The sequence below is a fragment of the Cherax quadricarinatus genome, chromosome 51 (genome assembly GCF_038502225.1).
Source record: "Cherax quadricarinatus isolate ZL_2023a chromosome 51, ASM3850222v1, whole genome shotgun sequence".
NCBI classification, from domain to species: domain Eukaryota; kingdom Metazoa; phylum Arthropoda; class Malacostraca; order Decapoda; family Parastacidae; genus Cherax; species Cherax quadricarinatus.
The window spans coordinates 22258742-22279203 of NC_091342.1; the positions used below are offsets into that span (position 1 = coordinate 22258742).

The following is a 20462-nucleotide window of genomic DNA, read 5'->3' on the forward strand; positions in this document are numbered from 1 at the left end:
ACTGTTGCTACTGCAGCTATTGTTATTACTATTGCTGTTATTATTACTATTGCTACTACTAAGGTTACTACAACTATTGTTACAATGTTTCTACTGTTTTTACTAGAAATGCTGTATAATCCTTCCAGCTGCATTTCATATTTACCACTTATTGGCCTAAAAGGCAGACGCTGCCATATCACTGGATCTCTACTTGTGGGCCCTGTGTCACTCATTCATTGGATATTATCCCTAAATACACCATGTCTCTACTCGGCTTTCTGGCCCAGGTTCAGACAATGGCTATCACCCGTACCTGTATCAGTATCATCAATAAATACAGGAACAGAAACTAGATATCCTGTCAATCTGCTCAACTTGTGTCGACTTAGGAATTTTTTTAATGGCTCCTAATTTTGACTATTTGTAATGATTCCACTTTGAACAATTACTTTGCACTTGAAAATTACTTGATTCTTCAAAAACCGATAATTTGAGAGTTTGATTTTTAATTTAGCCACAGTACCTTTTAAGTTTTACAGGATGTATTGGCACGTCCTTAAACAAGATTAAGTTACACAGGTATACCTTGGCTGTACCACGAAACCTCAGAAAATAGTAGAAGTTATAAAGCAGTCTGCAGAACTGACAATGATCTGAAAAGGTCCAAAAAAACTGCAAGCTCGTTGCTTTCCTGGGCAAAACTCTTGGAGTAGATCCAGGTTTGAATAAAACTTTCACACATCTTATATTCTGCAATAAATCAAAGGAAATCTATCAGGGATAGTAGTTTCATTGTTTCCTGTAGTCAGGCATTGTGTGTCAATTTATATCTTCTACAGCAACTAGAATAAGCGGAATATTCCAGTCAGAATTGAATTCCTTGGTAACTCCGTTAGTACTAGCAGCCTACAGTATAAGCCGATATTTTATGACCATTGAATGTTAAGTGCTTCTCTATGAATATAATAATAATAATGAAGTAAATCATATCTGTTCCCAGAAACAGACAAAGCGAATAACTTCGCCAGCGTATGCCGAAGAAGGAAACATATGAACAGCACTCACGAACGTAAATAAGGAAATATTGAGAATGCTATAAGCGACGTGCTCGGTTAATGGTGGAATGTACGGTGCCGGTGTGGCGTACACACTGATCAGAACAAAATTGAGCAGATTGAAAAGGTTACCATAAGGCTGATGCTGCAACTGAGTAGGAAAAGATACCAGGAAGGACTGTAGGGATCTGAGAAATAAGTGAGCAGTGATGATCATGCAGTACTGAATGATCACAACATACAAAATTGAATAAAGAGATGACTCGGCTAAATGTAAGGAAATGCCTGTACAATGTTAGAACAGCAGGAAAGTAGAACACATCAAAGAGCAACACAGAAGAGAAAAAACACATTTCACAGCATCAAGAAATTACACAATAATTTTAAATAAAAACAAGTTAACAGGAAATTAATAGGCCAGTCTTGGAGTTGAAACTTAAAATGTTACGAATTAATTACACACACGCCATGTCTGAGCTGACGAGGAAACTACCAAATTTAGTAGAACTTGACAACTACCTCAAACCAACTAGAATTAAGAAATTGATTTTTGACACAGGTGTGTTAGTGATTTTGCATATTAACGTACTAATTGTCCACACTGATCTCAGAGGTGTTCCTTTTTCTCCAATTTGTATACACTAATCTTTAAATAAAGTGTTAAGGATAGGTACGACAGGGCTCATGAGGCAAGAAATTAACGAAAACAACAGCATACAGTTAGGAGGGGTTAAGAGCTGAGACTCAACTATCGCAGTCACTAATAGGTGACTACAATGTCATTCCATTGAACAGCTTAATAATCTCGAACCACATGTGTTGGAATTGCACTTAAATGTGTTAGATTTTATTGCTAAAAGAATATTCATCTTTGTAATTTTTTATGAAGACTTCTTACCACCCACTGCTGGTCCTTCCGATGCAAAGTACGATGCCTAATCTCATACTGAGAAAACCTGAAAGCAAGAACCTGTAACAAATGGTTAGGACAAGAACAATTGGCAAAGTAGAAACAAGAATTCTAAGCTGAGAAGCAAGGATGCTAAGGGCATTCATTATAAGTGGGTCATAAGTGGAACGAGATCGGAAGAAACTTGACAGTCCCCTAAAGCTGTTCCTTATTAGCCAGGTTGTGGTGTGTATATCTGTCTGATGACGTGCAGTGCAGATCAACAGTCTGACTAACCAGGACTCAACTAGTTCTCCTGGTGTTAGGGCGGTCAAGAGAGAGATATATGATAATCTACACCTGGAAGATTCTGGAGGGACTGGTCACAGTGAAAAGTAGGGTCCCCACTGGTACACTAAGAGAAAACACAATAAGTGTCCGGGACCCAAGATTGTTCAACAGCCTCCCACCAGCCATGAGGGAAATTACCAATAGACCCTTGGTTGCCCCCTGGTGGATCAGGACCTGATCAACCAGGAGGCCTGGTCATGGACCTGGCCGCGGGGGCGTTGATCCCCGGAATGCCCTCCAAGTAGACTCCAGGTCTGCGGGGGTGATGATCTCTGCAACCATTAACAGGTACACAGACTGAGAAGTAGATAAAATAGAGCCCAATATATTAGGAACTATTTGTAGCAGTCGATTAAATAGTTAAGATCCTGGACAAGAGCTTGAGCTCGATCCCGAGGATCACGACTCAAGTACATTCCCCCTTCATCTCCTTTCATGTTTTCTTGGCTTTACATAGCACCAGTGTAACTCTGTGAGTGCTCGCCCACTTTCTCACACATCCTGCAGCTTCCTGAGTGTGAGCTGCACAGGCACCTCTTACCTTCTACAAACAAGTATCCTCTCATGCAAGGTGCAAAGCAAGCTTTGTTGGTGCACAGGCTCCCTGTATGCTTCGGCTGTGTACACCACGTGTGTGTATACTCATTTAGTTGCGTCTTCGGGGGTTGAGCTCCAGCTTTTGGGCTCTGCCAAATAATCCGGTCTAGCAGCTGGGTGGTGCAGGTGTAGCGAGAAACTTCCTACTGGTGGGCATAATTTGCTCCCGGAACCTTAGGCTTTTAGTAAGTTTATTTAATAACTTGAGAATACCAAATCTGATTTGCTTCAAATTTTTAACGCTAATACTTTAGTGCATTATAAAGTTATGCATCACTCTGCACTAATATTTTGGCGTGCATTGACGTACAGGGGCCTGGGGTTATCCAATACAAGGGTACCTTTAATGAATCACGTAGTGACCCAAATACATCCAGCATTTTCCAATAGGGTAACTATTTTTTAAGATGGTGGCTAACGCGGGCTTTGGCTGCCGTGAGACTTTTGGTACATTGTTATGAATATACATTTTTTCATGTCTATCACTTTTCAGGTGGTATATAATTATTTCTAGTTTACCTTTAATGTTATCCTAAAATTCCTGGACTGTGTTGAATGACCCTTCAAAAGGGAAACCTTGATACCAGGTAAGGGCCCTAAATCCTCAAATCAAATCTGCATGTTTCCCATTCCCTAGGTACTGTATGACCCTTAAATATTCACTTGCCCAAGTATATAATAAATATATGTAGAATTATGTGTTGGTGGTGGTCGTCAGCCAACACGTCATTGTGTTGGGGACACAAAGGGTGTGGTGGTGGTGTTGGAAGACCAGTGTTGTGGTGTTGAATGAGGTATGTTTGTTTTATGTTTTTATACAAAATAGACCACAACAAAGGCAAGTCGCCCATTCAATAGAGCGGGGCAAAGAAAAAAAATAAGCCCAGTGGCAGCTATTGTTCACCAAACATGTGCAAAGAGCCGTGTGGAGGCGGTGCCGGGGGGAGGAGGACCTCCTACCTGCTGTTGGTTTTACCTCAGATAGGCCACCTACCTGCTTTTGGTTTTACCTCAGATATGCCACCTACTTGCTGTTAGATTGACCTCAGATAGGTCACCTACTTGCTGTTGGCTTTACTTCAGAAGGACCACCTATCTGTTATTGGTTTACCTCAGAAGGATCACCTGTCTGTTATTGGTTTACCTCAGAAGGACCTACGTGCTGTGGGATTACGCTTCAAGAAAAAAGTACCTGTGTACTGTTGGATTACGTTTCAGGAGAAAAGGTACCTATATGCTGTTGGATTACTTCTCAGGAGGAAAGAGGCGTGCCTACTTGCTCTTAGATTAACCCTCGGGAGGAGAAAGTAGTACCTACCCCCTGTTGGTCTTCCCTCTGGAGGAAAAAATGCATACGTACGGTTAAATTACCCCTCAGGAGGAAAGAGGAGTACTTCCCTGCTGTTGTACATGTATTACCCCTTAGGATCAAGGGAAACCTACGTGCTGTTGAATTATCCCTCAGGAGGAAAGAGCAGCACTTGCCTGATGTTAAATTAACCCTTACTAGGAAGAAATACCTACTGTACGTGCTGTTGGTTTTCCTTCAGAGGCAGAAGTACCTACTTACTGTTGGATTACCCCCCAGGAGGCAAGAGTAGTAGTACTTACCTGTTGTTGGTTTTCCCTCTGTGTCTTGATCCTGGTGGCCACACACTGGCGGGTCTCCATGAAGGCTTGTCTCCTGGCAGCCTCCCCGGGGTAGTGGGTAAACAAGCCTCCCACGTTGGCACACACGAACAGCGTACAGTTGGCCGCCAGCTGGCGAAAAAAAAAAAAACACTGTTAACAACGCTGCTACCTTTCTTTCGTTCGTTTGTAATATTCACTAATAATACTAACACTGTAATTAATGAATAAAATTTTATTAACTTTACAGGGAGAATGCATAAATACAAAGTGTAACGTAACTACACTTAACATGTATAGGTATGTTAAAGAAATTCTAAATCTATAGCCCAGTATACGTGTGTATAAAGAAACGCAGATGTGGAACTCCTAACCCTAGTGTGTTTCAATATTTTCTTAATAATCTCAAATGAAAAGAAATTGTATTCCCTTGTGTCAAGTATTTATTCAGCCCTCGTCATATTTTACGAGCCATTTAGCTCCTTCAGGCTTGAATATCTTATATTTTACAGTTTCTTCCAATCTGTAATGTGTATAATTTTCAAAACTCGAGAGAATTTTTTCATATTTACACACACACAAGCGCGTGCACACACACACACACACACACAGAAACGAGTATGCACAGATAAGGAGGGAGGCCCAGAGACAGTATGAAAACGACATAGCATCGAAAGTCAAATCTGACCCGAAACTGCTGTATAGCCACATTAGGAAGAAGACAACAGTCAAGGACCAGGTGATAAGGCTGAGGAAAGAAGGTGGGGTACTCACAAGAAACGATCAAGAGGTATGTGAGGAGCTCAACACGAGATTTAAGGAAGTATTTACAGTAGAGACAGGAAGGACTCTGGGGGGACAGACCAGATGGGGACACCAACAAGGAATACACCAACAAGTGTTGGACGACATACATACAGATGAGGAGGAGGTAAAGAAACTGCTAAGGGACATCGATACCTCAAAGGCAATGGGACCGGACAACATCTCTCCATGGGTCCTTAGAGAGGGAGCAGATATGTTGTGTGTACCACTTACCACAATCTTCAACACATCCCTGGAAACTGGGCAACTACCTGAGGTATGGAAGACAGCAAATGTAGTTCCCATTTTCAAAAAAGGAGACAGAAAAGAGGCACTAAACTATAGACCTGTGTCATTGACGTGTATAGTATGCAAAATTATGGAGAAGATTATCAGGAGGAGAGTGGTGGAGCACCTGGAACGGAACAGGAGTATAAATGCCAACCAGCACGGATTCACGGAAGGCAAATCCTGTGTCACAAACCTTCTGGAGTTTTATGATAAAATAACAGAAGTAAGACAAGAGAGAGAGGGGTGGGTTGATTGCATCTTCTTGGACTGCAAGAAGGCCTTTGACACAGTTCCTCACAAGAGATTAGTGCAGAAGCTAGAGCATCAGGCGCATATAACAGGAAGGGCACTGCAATGGATCAGAGAATACCTGACAGGGAGGCAACAACGAGTCATGGTACGTAATGACGTATCACAGTGGGCACCTGTGACGAGCGGGGTCCCACAGGGGTCGGTCTTAGGACCAGTGCTATTTTTGGTATATGTGAACGACATGACGGAAGGGTTAGACTCAGAAGTGTCCCTGTTTGCAGATGATGTGAAGTTAATGAGGAGAATTAAATCTGATGAGGACCAGGCAGGACTTCAAAGAGACCTGGACAGACTGGACACCTGGTCCAGCAAATGGCTTCTCGAATTTAATCCTGCCAAATGCAAAGTCATGAAGATAGGGGAAGGGCACAGAAGACCGCAGACAGAGTATAGGCTAGGTGGACAAAGACTGCAAACCTCACTCAAGGAGAAAGATCTTGGGGTGAGTATAACACCGAGCATGTCTCCGGAAGCACACATCAATCAGATAACTGCTGCAGCATATGGGCGCCTGGCAAACCTGAGAACAGCATTCCGATACCTTAGCAAGGAATCATTCAAGACACTGTACACCGTGTATGTCAGGCCCATACTGGAGTATGCAGCACCTGTTTGGAACCCGCACTTGATAAAGCACGTCAAGAAACTAGAGAAAGTACAAAGGTTTGCAACAAGGTTAGTTCCAGAGCTAAGGGGAATGTCCTATGAAGAAAGATTAAGGGAAATCGGCCTGACCACACTGGAGGACAGGAGGGTCAGGGGAGACATGATAACGACATATAAAATACTGCGTGGAATAGACAAGGTGGACAAGGACAGGATGTTCCAGGGAGGGGACACAGAAACAAGAGGCCACAATTGGAAGTTGAAGACACAAATGAGTCAGAGAGATAGTAGGAAGTATTTCTTCAGTCATAGAGTTGTAAGGCAGTGGAATAGCCTAGAAAATGACGTAGTGGAGGCAGGAACCATACACAGTTTTAAGACGAGGTTTGATAAAGCTCATGGAGCGGGGAGAGAGAGGGCCTAGTAGCAACCGGTGAAGAGGCGGGGCCAGGAGCTAGGACTCGACCCCTGCAACCACAAATAGGTGAGTACAAATAGGTGAGTACACACAGCCGACACACAGACGACACACGCAGACGTGGGGGCACAAGGCTCTGAGAACCTTAGTCTTTTTAAGGCACGCAGTAACTGCTAGCAGTAATCAGTGGTATTGACAACGTTAGTGAGCAACCCTACGAGTGATAACCAAAGTTATTAGTTAAAAAAAAGTCGAGAGGAAGCCTGAAATCATCAAAATTTCAAAGTGCCAAACCGTTAGGGGCCTAGTAGGCACCTGTTGCCACACAGATTCAAATATACAAAGATCAAAGCGAGTGTGAAAGTGAAAGTGGATGTTCAAGAATTACGAGAGATTGGTTAACAAGTGAAATGTGGGGCAGCATACGGTGAGAGTGAAAAGTTAATAAGATTTTTAGATTAGATTTTGCCACCGAAGTGGCTAGTTTATTGTGCACCCCATATCCATCCTGTGGACGGTAGCGCGAGAGCATATGGATACACAAAAGGCCTAGGAACTAGGCCCCAAAGGGTTAACAGGAATACATATGGATTTATATCTACATATCTATAGTTCACTTATCTGTTACAAGCAAATTTAGGAAATTTGCTTAGTATATCTGGTATAAAAGTTAATAAGTAAAGGGAGAAAAGAAAATAATATATAACTAGGGAAGGTGGCAGGAGTAGGCCTCCATAACAGGTTGTGTGCCATTATAAATATAAAGTGTAGCTCACCGAATGTGAAGTGTATTCTATCATAAGTGGAAAGTGAAAACACTTGAGGAACGCAGGATGTATGAGCATATATGGTTATAAATATCACGCGTGAAGGATTTTCAAAACAGTGATACAAGGCCTACATGTAGGACAACTACGTCATCAGCAACTGGCAACTTGTCATCGCCCCACTGCCAGTGCTAGTACTTTTCACCTATTGTGGTTGCATGTTGTCAGATTGTGGTCTCTGCATCACTGTTAGATACTGGTCACTCACTCCTGCAAGCTTTTACCAGAATTAGAGTAGCAACAGCATAGATAAGGTGGAGATAGGTGGTTTGTTGAGAGCTTGAGGAGAGGGAAGCTGCCTAGCGAGGGGTAACGTTAGACACACGCGCGCGCGCACACACACACACACACACACACACACACACACACACACACACACACACACACACACACACACACACACACACACACACACACACACACACACACACAAGGGTAGACACTTGTAGAAGTTGAGAGAGGCTAAGTTTTAGAACCTAGTATTACTTTCTGTATTTTATAAGTAGAATTGATAAGTGTTAGAATTACTATTGGTAAGTTTTAGAATTACTGGTATTACTACTGGTATTTATTAGCAGTATGAATACTTAGAAGTGAGGGCACACACACACACACATACACGCAAAAGGGCGGAGACCCAGGGGTCTGGAGGTCGAACCCATGAGGGAGGAACCTGGGAGGGAGGATTGGGAGTTAGAGCTCACAAAAATGGAGGAAGAGTGGGGAAGGAAGCTAGCAGAGCTCGGCAGGGTAATGGAGGAAAGGATAGCTGAAGAGAGCAGGAAGTGGGGACTATAGGTCTTAGCAGCAGAAGATAAGATGAAGTGCTTAGAAGAGGAGCTAAAAAACCTGAAACAGAATAGAGACAAATGACAGTACAGGCATGACATCAGGAACTTCTATAACAGTCACAGACGAGGGAGCTGTAGGGATGCAGGAAAAGATGAGTGCAAGAAGACCAAATAAGAAGCCTGCAGTCAATGCAGGAAACATGACTTATGCAGAGACTAACAGTCAACTACAGTGGCAGGGAACAGCTGAACAGGGAAGACAGTCCACTGAGCATAGGGGCTGCAGCAAGGGCAGGGGTTGAAGGCAGGAACGTTTCGATGGAAAGAGCTAAAACACCTCAGAGGATGCAAAGAGAGACACAATGGGAGGAGGAGAGGGAGAGGTCAGTGTTTGTCTACGGGCTTCAAGAAGTTGAAGGGGAAACCTATGATGAAAGAAACCAGGGGGAGAAGAAAGCTATCGAAGGTATCTTGAAAGCAATAGGTGAGGGAGACATGACCCAGGTGGCAAATTCGTGGAGAATTGGGTGGTTTGCGGGCAGAAGAAGACTGCCTGTCAAAGTAATCTTCAAGGCAGAATCAGCTGGAACCAGGGTCCTGCAGGAGAAAGCACGACTGATGGATAATCCAGAGTACCGGAGAGTGTACCTCGATCGCGACAGAACACAGCAGGAAAGGACGATACTGAGAGGGTACAAAGACGAAAGGAGGAATGGGAAGCATCGATGAAAACGAGCAGAACCCAGACTCAGGTGGAAGGACAAATACACCCTACAGAGACACCCGCAGAAGGACTCCAACCACAACAACCCTGAGGCAACTGAATAATCTCAAGCAAAACCCGCACACTGTTCCCTCTGCCCCCCACCCCCCATCACAAACCCCACCCCTACAGCAGCCCCCTTTGGGCACTCTGCCCCTGCCCCCTCCCCTCCACAATAAACCCCATCCACACTGACAACCCCAATGCAGCTGAACAATCTCAAATCAAAACCCACACACTGTTCCCTCTGCCCCCACCCCCCACATCACAAACCCCACTGCTACAACAGCTCCCTACGGGCACTCTGCCCTCACCCCAATCACAAACCCCACCCACACCACAAACCCCCATAGCCCCCCAGGGCTCCCACTCCCCCAACCCCAATATTCTCCCAGGTCCACCGTGATAGACAAGAAGCAGATGGAATAGCAAATAAATACGAGGAGTGGCATGAAAGAATCAACGAGAAGTCCCTGGACAAAGAGGAATATGATGAGAACAACAGAGCAATGGTGGACACACTGGCTGAGGTGGCATGAAGAGCTTAATCGTGCAGAGCGAAGTTACTGGTTATGGGTGATTTCAACCACAGGGAGATCGATTGGGAAAACCTGGAGCCTCATGGGGGCCCCAAAACATGGAGAGCCAAGATGATGGATGTGGTACTGGAAAACCTCATGCATCAACACATCAGGGACACTACCAGAGAGAGAGGGGAGGATGAACCAGCAAGACTGGGCCTTGTGTTCACCCTGAGTAGCTCAGACATTGATGACATCACATATGAGAGGCCCCTCGGAGCTAGTGACCACGTAGTCCTGAGTTTTGATTACATAGTAGAGTTACAGGTGGAGAGGGTAACAGGAGTTGAACGGGAAAAGTCAAACTATAAAAGGGGGGACAATTCAGGTATGAGGAACTTCCTGCTGGAGGTGCAATGGGACAGAGAAATGGTAGGAAAGTCAGTAAATGAAATGGAAAATGAGATGGAATATGTAACAGCAAAATGCAAGGAGGCAGAAGAAAGGTTTGTTCCCAAGGGCAACAGAAACAATGGGAAGACCAAAGCGAGCCCTTGCTTTACTCGAAGGTGCAGGGAGGCAAAAACTAAGCGCATTAGAAAATGGAAGAGGTATAGAAGGCAAAGGACCCAGGAAAACAAGAACAGTCGAAGAGCCAGAAACGAATATGCACAGATAAGGAGGGAGGCCCAGCGACAGTACGAAAATGACATAGCATCGAAAGCCAAGTCTGACCTGAAACTGCTGTTTAGCCACATTAGGAGAAAGACGACAGTCGAAGACCAGGTGATCAAGCTGAGGAAAGAAGGTTGGGAACTCACAAGAAACAATCAAGAGGTATGCGAGGAGCTCAACATGAGATTTAAGGAAGTATTCACAGTGGAGACAGGAAGGACTCTGGGAAGACAGGACAGAGAGGGACACCAACAGGGAATAGACCAACAAGTGCTGGATGATATGCACACAACTGAGGAGGTGAAGAAGCTGCTAAGTGACCTTGATACCTCAAAGGCAATGGCACCGGACATCTCCCCGTGGGTCCTTAGAGAGGGAGTGGATATGCTGTGTGTGCCACTTACCACAATCTTCAACACATCCCTGGAAACTGGGCAAGTACCTGAGGTATGGAAGACGGCAAATGTAGTTCCCATTTTTAAAAAAGGAGACAGAAAAGAGGCACTAAACTATAGACCTGTGTCACTGACGTGTATATTATGCAAAGTTATGGAGAAGATTATCAGTAGGAGAGTGGTGGAGCACCTGGAACGGAACAAGAGTATAAACGCCAACCAGCACGGATTCATGGAATGCAAATCCTGTGTCAGAAACCTTCTGGAGTTTTATGATAAAGTAACAGAAGTAAGACACGAGAGAGAGGGGCGGGTTGATTGCATCTTCTTGGACTGCAAGAAGGCCTTTGACACAGTTCCTCACAAGAGATTAGTGCAGAAGCTGGAGGATCAGGCACATATAACAGGAAGGGCACTGCAGTGGATCAGAGAATACCTGACAGGAAGGCAACAACGAGTCATGGTACGTAATGAGGTATCACAGTGGACACCTGTGACGAGCGGGGTCCCACAGGGATCGGTCCTAGGACCAGTGCTATTTTTGGTATATGTGAACGACATGATGGAAGGGTTAGACTCAGAAGTGTCTCTGTTCGCAGACGATGTGAAGTTAATCAGGAGAATTAAATCAGATGAGGATCAGGCAGGATTTCAGAGACCTGGACAGACTGGACACTTGGTCCAGCAACTAGGCTAGGTGGCCAAAGACTGCAAACCTCGATCAAGGAGAAAGTTCTTGGGGAGAGTATAACACCGAGCATGTCTCCGGAAGCACACATCAACCAGATAACTGCTGCAGCATATGGGCACCTGGCAAACCTGAGAACAGCGTTCCGATACCTTAGTAAGGAATCTTTCAAGACACTGTACACCGTGTACGTCAGGCCCATACTGGAGTATGCAGCACTTGTTTGGAACCCGCACTTGATCAAGCACGTCAAGAAATTAGAGAAGGTGCAAAGGTTTGCGACAAGGTTAGTTCCAGAGCTAAGGGGAATATCATATGAAGAAAGGTTGAGGGAAATCGGCCTGACGACACTGGAGGACAGGAGGGTCAGGGGAGACATGATAATGACATATAAAATACTGCGCGGAATAGACAAGGTGGACAAAGGCAGGATGTTCCAGGGAGGGGACACAGAAACAAGAGGTCACAATTGGAAGTTGAAGACTCAGATGAGCCATAGGGATGTTAGGAAATATTTCTTCAGTCATAGAGTTGTCAGGCAGTGGAATAGCCTAGAAAGTGTAGTGGAGGCGGGAACCATACATAGTTTTAAGACAAGGTTTGATAAAGCTCATGGAGCAGGGAGAGAGAGGACCCAGTAGCAACCGGTGAAGAGGCGGGGCCAGGAGCTGTGACTCGACCCCTGCAACCACAAATAGGTGAGTACACAGCACCACTATGGAGCCCACACCTGGTAAAGTGTATCAAGAAATTGAAGGTTTGCAACAAGACTAGTCCTGGAGCTTAGGGGTATGTACTGTGAAGAAAGGTTAAGGGAACTCAACCTGATGACACTGGAGGACAGCAGGACTAGGGTTGATATGATAGCAACATACAAAATTCTGATAGGAATTGACAAGATGAACACGGAAAGAATGTTTGAGAGATGGGGAAAAGGAACACTATTTCACAACTGGAAGTTGAAAACTCTGATAAGTCAGTGGGATGTTAGGAAGTATTTTTTCGGCCTTAGAGTTGTCAGGAAGCGGAACAATCTGGAGAGGTATGACATGGCTCTTGTAGCCGGGAGAGAGTGAGAGTTAGCGACCAGCGAAGTGGCGGAGCCAGGAGCTGTGACTCAACCCCTGCAGCCACATATAGGTGAGTACATCCACCCTCACAAAAAATAAGAAACAGGATGAGTGCCTTTGACAACTAGTAACTACACATGCATATACAGTAAATGAGGCGTTGCGCGGCGTCGTGCTTGTGTGTGTACAGAAAAAGTGGTATCAAAAGTTAGATCATTCACTGAATCAACTGAGATATCTAGAAAATTTAGAAGGAATCAGATGCCACGAAGCCTGGCAGCTTCTTAATTAGATGCCACCTACACTTGATACAGCACCTTCAGCCAACACACCACCTGCGACAAAGACAACACCTATGGAAAACACAAAATTGGCACATGACACACGCCACCTCACACAGTTCCTACATACAACGAGACCTGCACGCAACACACAACATTTGCACATACACACACACACAATGTACACAGAACACACCACACCTGTATACAATATACACACAGCACCTGTATAAAGCACAGAACACCTGTATACAGGCCCGGTGGCCTGGTGGCTAAAGCTCCCGCTTCACACACGGAGGGCCCGGGTTCGATTCCCGGCGGGTGGAAACATTTCGACACGTTTCCTTACACCTGTTGTTCTGTTCACCTAGCAGCAAATAGGTACCTGGGTGTTAGTCGACTGGTGTGGGTCGCATCCTGGGGGACAAGATTAAGGACCCCAATGGAAATAAGTTAGACAGTCCTCGATGACGCACTGACTTTCTTGGGTTATCCTGGGTGGCTAACCCTCCGGGGTTAAAAATCCGAACGAAATCTTATCTTAACACCACACAATACGAACACACAACGTATGTACACAACACTTGCACACAGCACCAATACACAACGTATGTACACAACACCTGCACATAGCACCAAAACACAACGTATGTACACAACACCTGCACACAACACCGACACACAACACCTACATTCTGCACCAACATAACGTATGTACACAACACCTGCACACAGCACCAGCACGCTGCACCTGCACACAGCACCAACACACAACACCTGCATCCCGCACCAACACAACACCTATACACACATCACAAAACGCCTGCACAACACTCAACACCTGCGCATAGCACCATCACACAATGTCTGTACGCAGCACACAACAGCTGCACACAATGTCTGTACACAACACACAGCTGCACACAATGTACACAACAAGTGAACATAGCACCAACAAAACGTTTGTAGAAAACACCTGTACAAAGCACTAACTCGACGTCTGTAAACAACACCTACACACAGCACCAACACACAACACCTGCACACAGGAACAACACACAACACCTGCACACAGCAACAACACACAACACTTTCCATCAGATAAGATCATCAACGAATAGTGTGCAGCTACACAAAACCTTCACTGTGTACTGGCATTAATATCATATAATTTACACACACATGGAGCATTATTTGCTTCAGCATATTGTTTTCTCAAAGCTGATTACACCTGTTACATGCCTCTGACCGATTTCGAGGATTTTCTTACCCTTACAGCCCAGCTTGGGGCCAGGATTCCTTGTTGATTACTTGTTCAACTAGACTGTTGCTGTTAACGACTCGCTGGCCCAGTGGGCTAATAGTCAATGCAAATTCTACTAGTTTCTGAGAATTCACTTGTGATTCTTTTAAACTCTGAACATTGAGAATTAAGGGAGTAGAATTAAGTTGCATGTCTGTCACACTGTTAGCTGAAGTAAATGGACCTCCAACACTTCTTGTCGTGAATGGCTCAAACATTAGACGAAGGATACACAGTAAGCCTTCACGTAGTAAATTAAAGAAACATAAGCCTGGGGTCTGAACCCATAAAGGTTATAAAGCGTTTGGGTAATGAGAGGCAATGAAATTCGATCCAAGGTAGGCGAGGGTAATTCCTATTCCAAGCCCTTTAAAGGTATCCCTTGAAAGGTAGAGCTTGCCATTATTAAAACTACGTTGCACCAAGTGTGAATTTTATCATGTTACACAGAACATGGCACTCGTTCCTTATAATGACCAACAGTCAGGTGGTGAGAGGACGGTTGGTTCAGGTCACGGGAGAGGTGCAGATGACTGGGTAGTGAAGTGTACGGATGTCTTGAGGGACCAGTTTATGGAGGAGAGCCACTTATCCTGTGAGTCAGTACATTACCAAAAAAGCAGTATTTTACAACCCAAATAGTTGACACGCCAGAAGTGATGTTAATGCCATCCTTTGCTGTTATGCTACACATGTATCTCAACATTCACAATTAAAAATTTTCCTCTCTACAAGTATCACTACATTTGCAAGTTACCATTATCTAATCGCAGCATGTCCTGAATATTTGTATATAAAAATGCTTCCAAACTTAGTTAAAATGTTCTTCAAACATGTCTCTTGTATTAATTCTTACTTTGAATTTTCTTTGTAATTTGCTGCAAAACTATTCTAAAAATGTATATATCAAAGGGATAAGAAAACAGCAGCGCATTTCAGACTCCCAGAAGATCATAACTGATGGAGGGATGGGCTTTTGAGTAATCACGGGTATCTCTACCAGATGACATAAGGATGTGCAGAAACAACTACACTTTAAGACAAGGGAGAGGATAACATCGTCAGTGCAATACACATTTTGGATATGGCCGATATGTCGACTATTAACTGGGAAATATGGAACCCAATTGATCTAGGTCCGTCATTAGCCTTCTGACTCTTTGAAACAGACCTCTGCATTTTGATTATTTATCGGTACTGTCTGGGGGTGACGAATGCTCATATTGATTTTCTATTAACCTTATTTCTCCAGTGTCAAAAATTGTATAATATAATTCTGGGGCTCTTTGCCGTATGTTATAACCTTGTGTTTCATGTACCGATGTTTTCTAGCTTCGTGTTGGAACGAAATGACACCCCTGTGTTCGAATGCTTATATAATGCTTATTATTCAAAATATTCCCTTACGGTTTTCAGTAATGTTTTGTCATGAAGTGTTGTGTATCTTTCAATGTCGAGGACATTGATTGTATAGTAGTATCGTTCGTGAGGCCAGAACATAAAGTAGAATGTTTAAGGCTCACTGGTGTGTCGGACGAAAAACATGGCTTGTGGTCCAGCAGGCTGCCTAACGTTAAGAGACATCTATAGCCGAGTGGTTGAAGACGTCAAGTTGGCAGCCAGCTACACTCGTAGAGAGCTTGCGATCTGGGTTCGAATCCTGCTGGCTGTGATATTTCTTTGCAAATACTTTAGCTTGTTTCTGTGTGTGCCCCGCATACGCATACGTCTGTACGTTTAGCGAGTCAAAACAAAAAGAAGCATTGAATGATAAAACGAGAACAGTGGAGCCATAGAGTGAACGAAAGGAAGAAGAAAAAAAAAGAGAACGAGAGAGGAGAATGTATATTTGTGTGTAGGAGAGAAAAGGCCAGAAATCCTTCTTACACAAGAAAAGCTCTCAGTAGAGGAGCAGCGTCTGGATTATTTATCCCTAAGGCTTAATAATTCAGGATCAACCTAGAAAGTCCATCAGTGCGGAATATTTCCTTTGTGGCTCTTTGGTCATCTTCTGCAAAATGCGACCCAGAACAGTAATAACTGTTGTTACTACTATTACTACAAATACTGCTGCTGATATTACAAATTCAGTACCCGTTGTTACTGCAACTGTTGCTTTTGTTGATAATGCAAGTATTGAATTTGTTACTGCAACTACTGTTACTGTTATTACCACAACAGCTACCACTGTTGTTACTGCAACTGCCACTACTGTTGTTACTACAACCGCTGTTACTAAAACTATTGCTACAGTTACTACAATTGTTGGAACTTTTTTTTTACTACAACTGCTGGGTAAACATTTCAAAGATATTTCATATTTCTCACTTTTAGGCCTAAAAGACAGGCGTGGCCACCTAGCATACCATTTGGGCCGGTCCTCTGTGTCGATCATTTCTTGAAAGGTGTCCCTGGATATACCAAGTCTCTTTTACTCTGCTTTCTAACTCAGGCTCAGATAATAGGGTATCACCCGTACGTGTATTATTATCATCAATAATTGCAGGAACAGAAACAGGATATCCTACCAACCTCCTCAATCTATGAAAGATTTGACTGCTGCCGATGCAGGCTTAGGGGATTTTTGAATAGCCGCTGATTTTGACTCGTCTGTAGCGATTTAACTGTGTGTGTGTACTCAACTAGTTGAGGTTGCAGGGGTCGAGTCCGAGCTCCTGGCCCGGCCTCTTCACTGGTCGCTACTAAGTCACTCTCCCTGAACCGTGAGCTTTATCATACCTCTGATTAAAGCTATGTATGGATCCTGCCTCCACTACATCGCTTCCCAAACTATTCCACTTCCTGACTACTCTGTGGCTGAAGAAATACTTCCTAACATCCCTGTGATTCATCTGTGTCTTCTACTTCCAACTGTGTCCCCTTGTTACTGTGTTCAATCTCTGGAACGTCCTGTCTTTGTCCACCTTTTCAATTCTTCTCAGTATTTTGTATGTCGTTATCATGTCTCCCCTATCTCTCCTGTCCTCCAGTGTCGTCAGGTTGATTTCTCTTAACCTCTCCTCGTAGGACATACCTCTTAGCTCTGGGACTAGTCTTGTTGCAAACCTTTGCACTTTCTCTAGTTTCTTTACGTGCTTGGCTAGGTGTGGGTTCCAAACTGGTGCCGCATACTCCAATATGGGCCTAACGTACACGGTGTACAGGGTCCTGAACGATTCCTTATTAAGATGTCGGAATGCTGTTCTGAGGTTTGCTAGGCGCCCATATGCTGCAGCCGTTATTTGGTTGATGTGCGCTTCAGGAGATGCGCCTGGGGTTATACTCACCCCAAGATCTTTTTCCTTGAGTGAGGGTTGTAGTCTCTGGCCCCCTAGACTGTACTCCGTCTGCGGTCTTCTTTGCCTTTCCCCAATCTTCATGACTTTGCACTTGGTGGGATTGAACTCTAGGAGCCAATTGCTGGACCAGGTCTGCAGCCTGTCCAGATCCCTTTGTCGTTCTCCCTGGTCTTCGATCGAGTGAATTCGTCTCATCAACTTCACGTCATCTGCAAACAGGGACACCTCGGAGTCTATTCCTTCCTTCATGTCGTTCACAAATACCAGAAACAGCAGTGGTCCTAGGACTGACCCCTGTGGGACCCCGCTGGTCACAGGTGCCCACTCTGACACCTCGCCACGTACCATGACTCGCTGCTGTCTTCCAGACAAGTATTCCCTGATCCATTGTAGTGCCTTCCCGGTTATCCCTGCTTGGTCCTCCAGTTTTTGCACTAATCTCTTGTGTGGAACTGTGTCAAACGCCTTCTTGCAGTCCAAGAATATGCAATCTACCCACCCCTCTCTCTCTTGTCTTACTTTTGTCACCTTGTCATAGAACTCCAGTAGGTTTGTGACAGGATTTCCCGTCCCTGAAACCATGTTGGCTGCTGTTGATGAGATCATTCCTTTCTAGGTGTTTCACCACTCTTCTCCTGGTAATCGTCTCCATGATTTTGCATACTATACATGTCAGTGACACTGGTCTGTAGTTTAGTGCTTCATGTCTGTCTCCTTTTTTAAAGACTGGGACTACATTTGCTGTCTTCCATGCCTCAGGCAATCTCCCTGTTTCGATAGTTGTATTGAATATTGTTGTTAGGGGTACACATAGCGCCTCTGCTCCCTCTCTCAGGACCCATGGGGAGATATTATCTGGCCCCATTGCCTTTGAGGTATCTAGCTCACTCAGAAGCCTCTTCACTTCTTCCTCGGTTGTGTGCACTGTGTCCAGCACTTGGTGGTGTGCCCCACCTCTCCGTCTTTCTGGAGCCCCTTCTGTCTCCTCTGTGAACACTTTGAATCTCTTGTTGAGTTCCTCACATACTTCACGGTCATTTCTTGTTGTCTCTCCTCCTTCCTTCCTTAGCCTGATTACCTGGTCATTGACTGTTGTTTTCCTCCTGCTGTGGCTGTATAACAGTTTTGAGTCAGATTTAGCTTTCGCTGCTATGTCGTTTTCATATTGTCGTTGGGCCTCCCTTCTTATTTGTGCATATTCGTTTCTGGCTCTACGACTGCTCTCCTTATTCTCCTGGGTCCTTTGCCTTCTATATTTCTTCCATTCCCTAGCACACTTGGTTTTTGCCTCCCTGCACCTTTGGGTGACCCATGGGCTCATCCTGGCTTTTTCATTATTCCTGTTTCCCTTGGGTACAAACCTCTCCTCAGCCTCCTTGAACATTGTTGCTACATATTCCATCATCTCATTAACTGGCTTCCCTGCCAGTTCTCTGTCCCACCGAATCCCGTTCAGGAAGTTCCTCATTCCCATGTAGTCCCATTTTTTGTAGTTTGGCTTCATTCGCCCTGACCTTCTTGCTTCCCCCTTCACTTGTAGCTCTACTGTGTGTGTGTGGTAGTTACCATATTGTCGTAGACACATGTCGATTAGACACTAGGCCTGTTGTATATGCGTGTGTGTGTGCGTGCGTGCGTGCGTGCGTGTGAAAAATATAACAATTGTCCTTTCTGATTAAATAGTAATTTTTCAGAAACAGGTGGGTTAGAACCCATGGCGAGTGAGTCGTAAAACTCCAGGCCAAGGGTTCTAAAGCCACTCGTTCCGTGGCTTGCTTGCAATTGTGTTATTACGATTTCGTGAGTCATTGTAATTTCTCAGGTTTACATAATAATACTTTTCATCACCATTTAAACTGTGAGTTTAACAATTAACATTATCAATACCAGGTTCTTGATTGTCACAGGTGGTCAGTCTGCACGTGTCTCTGCATTTCAGGTCATTTGTCCTACAGATTCAGTTTGACGATGGACACCTTGTACAGTTTCACTCCAGTAGATCCAGTAAAGCCTGGGGTGCACGTTGGCCTTGCATTCATTAAGTTGTTGATCTTCATGCCGGCCAGAAACCAGATGGCAGCAACACTGTCCGGTATACCACTCTTGGTGTTCCGCCGACCCAGGATTCGTCACTATCAACGATTTCACTGACCTTACCTCTTCGTTCTCTCCCATAAGGGGTGGAATGTTGTCTCAGTTAAAACTTGTTCTACAAAGTTTTTTTTTTTTTTTTTTTTTCTTTGACGTAATTTCGTGGTACATAAGAACATAAGAAAGGAGGAACGCTGCAGGAGGCCTGCTGGCCCATACTAGGCAGGTCCTTTACAATTCATCCCACTAACAAAACATTTGCCCAACCCAATTTTCAATGCCACCCAAGAAATAAGCTCTGATGTGAAAGTCCCACTCAAATACAACCCCTCCCACTCATGTACTTATCCAACCTAGATTTGAAACTACCCAAAGTCCCAGCCTCAATAACCCAACTAGGTAGACTGTTCCACTCATCAGCTACCCTATTTCCAAACCAATACTTTCCTATGTCCTTTCTAAATCTAAACTTATCTAATTTAAATCCATTACTGCGGGTTCTCTCTTGGAGAGACATCCTCAAGACCTTATTAATATCCCCTTTATTAATACCTATCTTCCACTTATACACTTCGATCAGGTCTCCCCTCATTCTTCGTCTAACAAGTGAATGTAACTTAAGAGTCTTCAATCTTTCTTCATAAGGAAGATTTCTAATGCTATGTATTAATTTAGTCATCCTACGCTGAATGTTTTCTAACGAATTTATGTCCATTTTGTAATACGGAGACCAGAACTGAGCTGCATGATCTAGGCGAGGCCTTATTAATGATGTATAAAGCTGCAGTATGACCTCTGGACTTCTGTTGCTTACACTTCTTGAT

At 44.2% G+C, this 20462-nt stretch overlaps 1 protein-coding gene and 1 long non-coding RNA gene across 2 annotated transcripts in view; one reads left to right on the top strand and one right to left on the bottom strand.

Annotated features, from left to right (window-relative positions):
* The window catches only part of LOC138854160 (uncharacterized), a 502510-nt gene that overhangs the window by 270440 nt on the left and 211608 nt on the right, over positions 1-20462 (top strand). The gene's annotated exons all lie outside the window — the stretch shown is intronic.
* The window catches only part of LOC128694593 (adenylate cyclase type 5), a 418524-nt gene that overhangs the window by 201701 nt on the left and 196361 nt on the right, over positions 1-20462 (bottom strand). The window contains exon 2 of the mRNA XM_070095954.1: positions 4486-4635. Coding sequence (XP_069952055.1) covers positions 4486-4635 — 150 coding nt within the window. The remainder of the gene's footprint in view (positions 1-4485; positions 4636-20462) is intronic.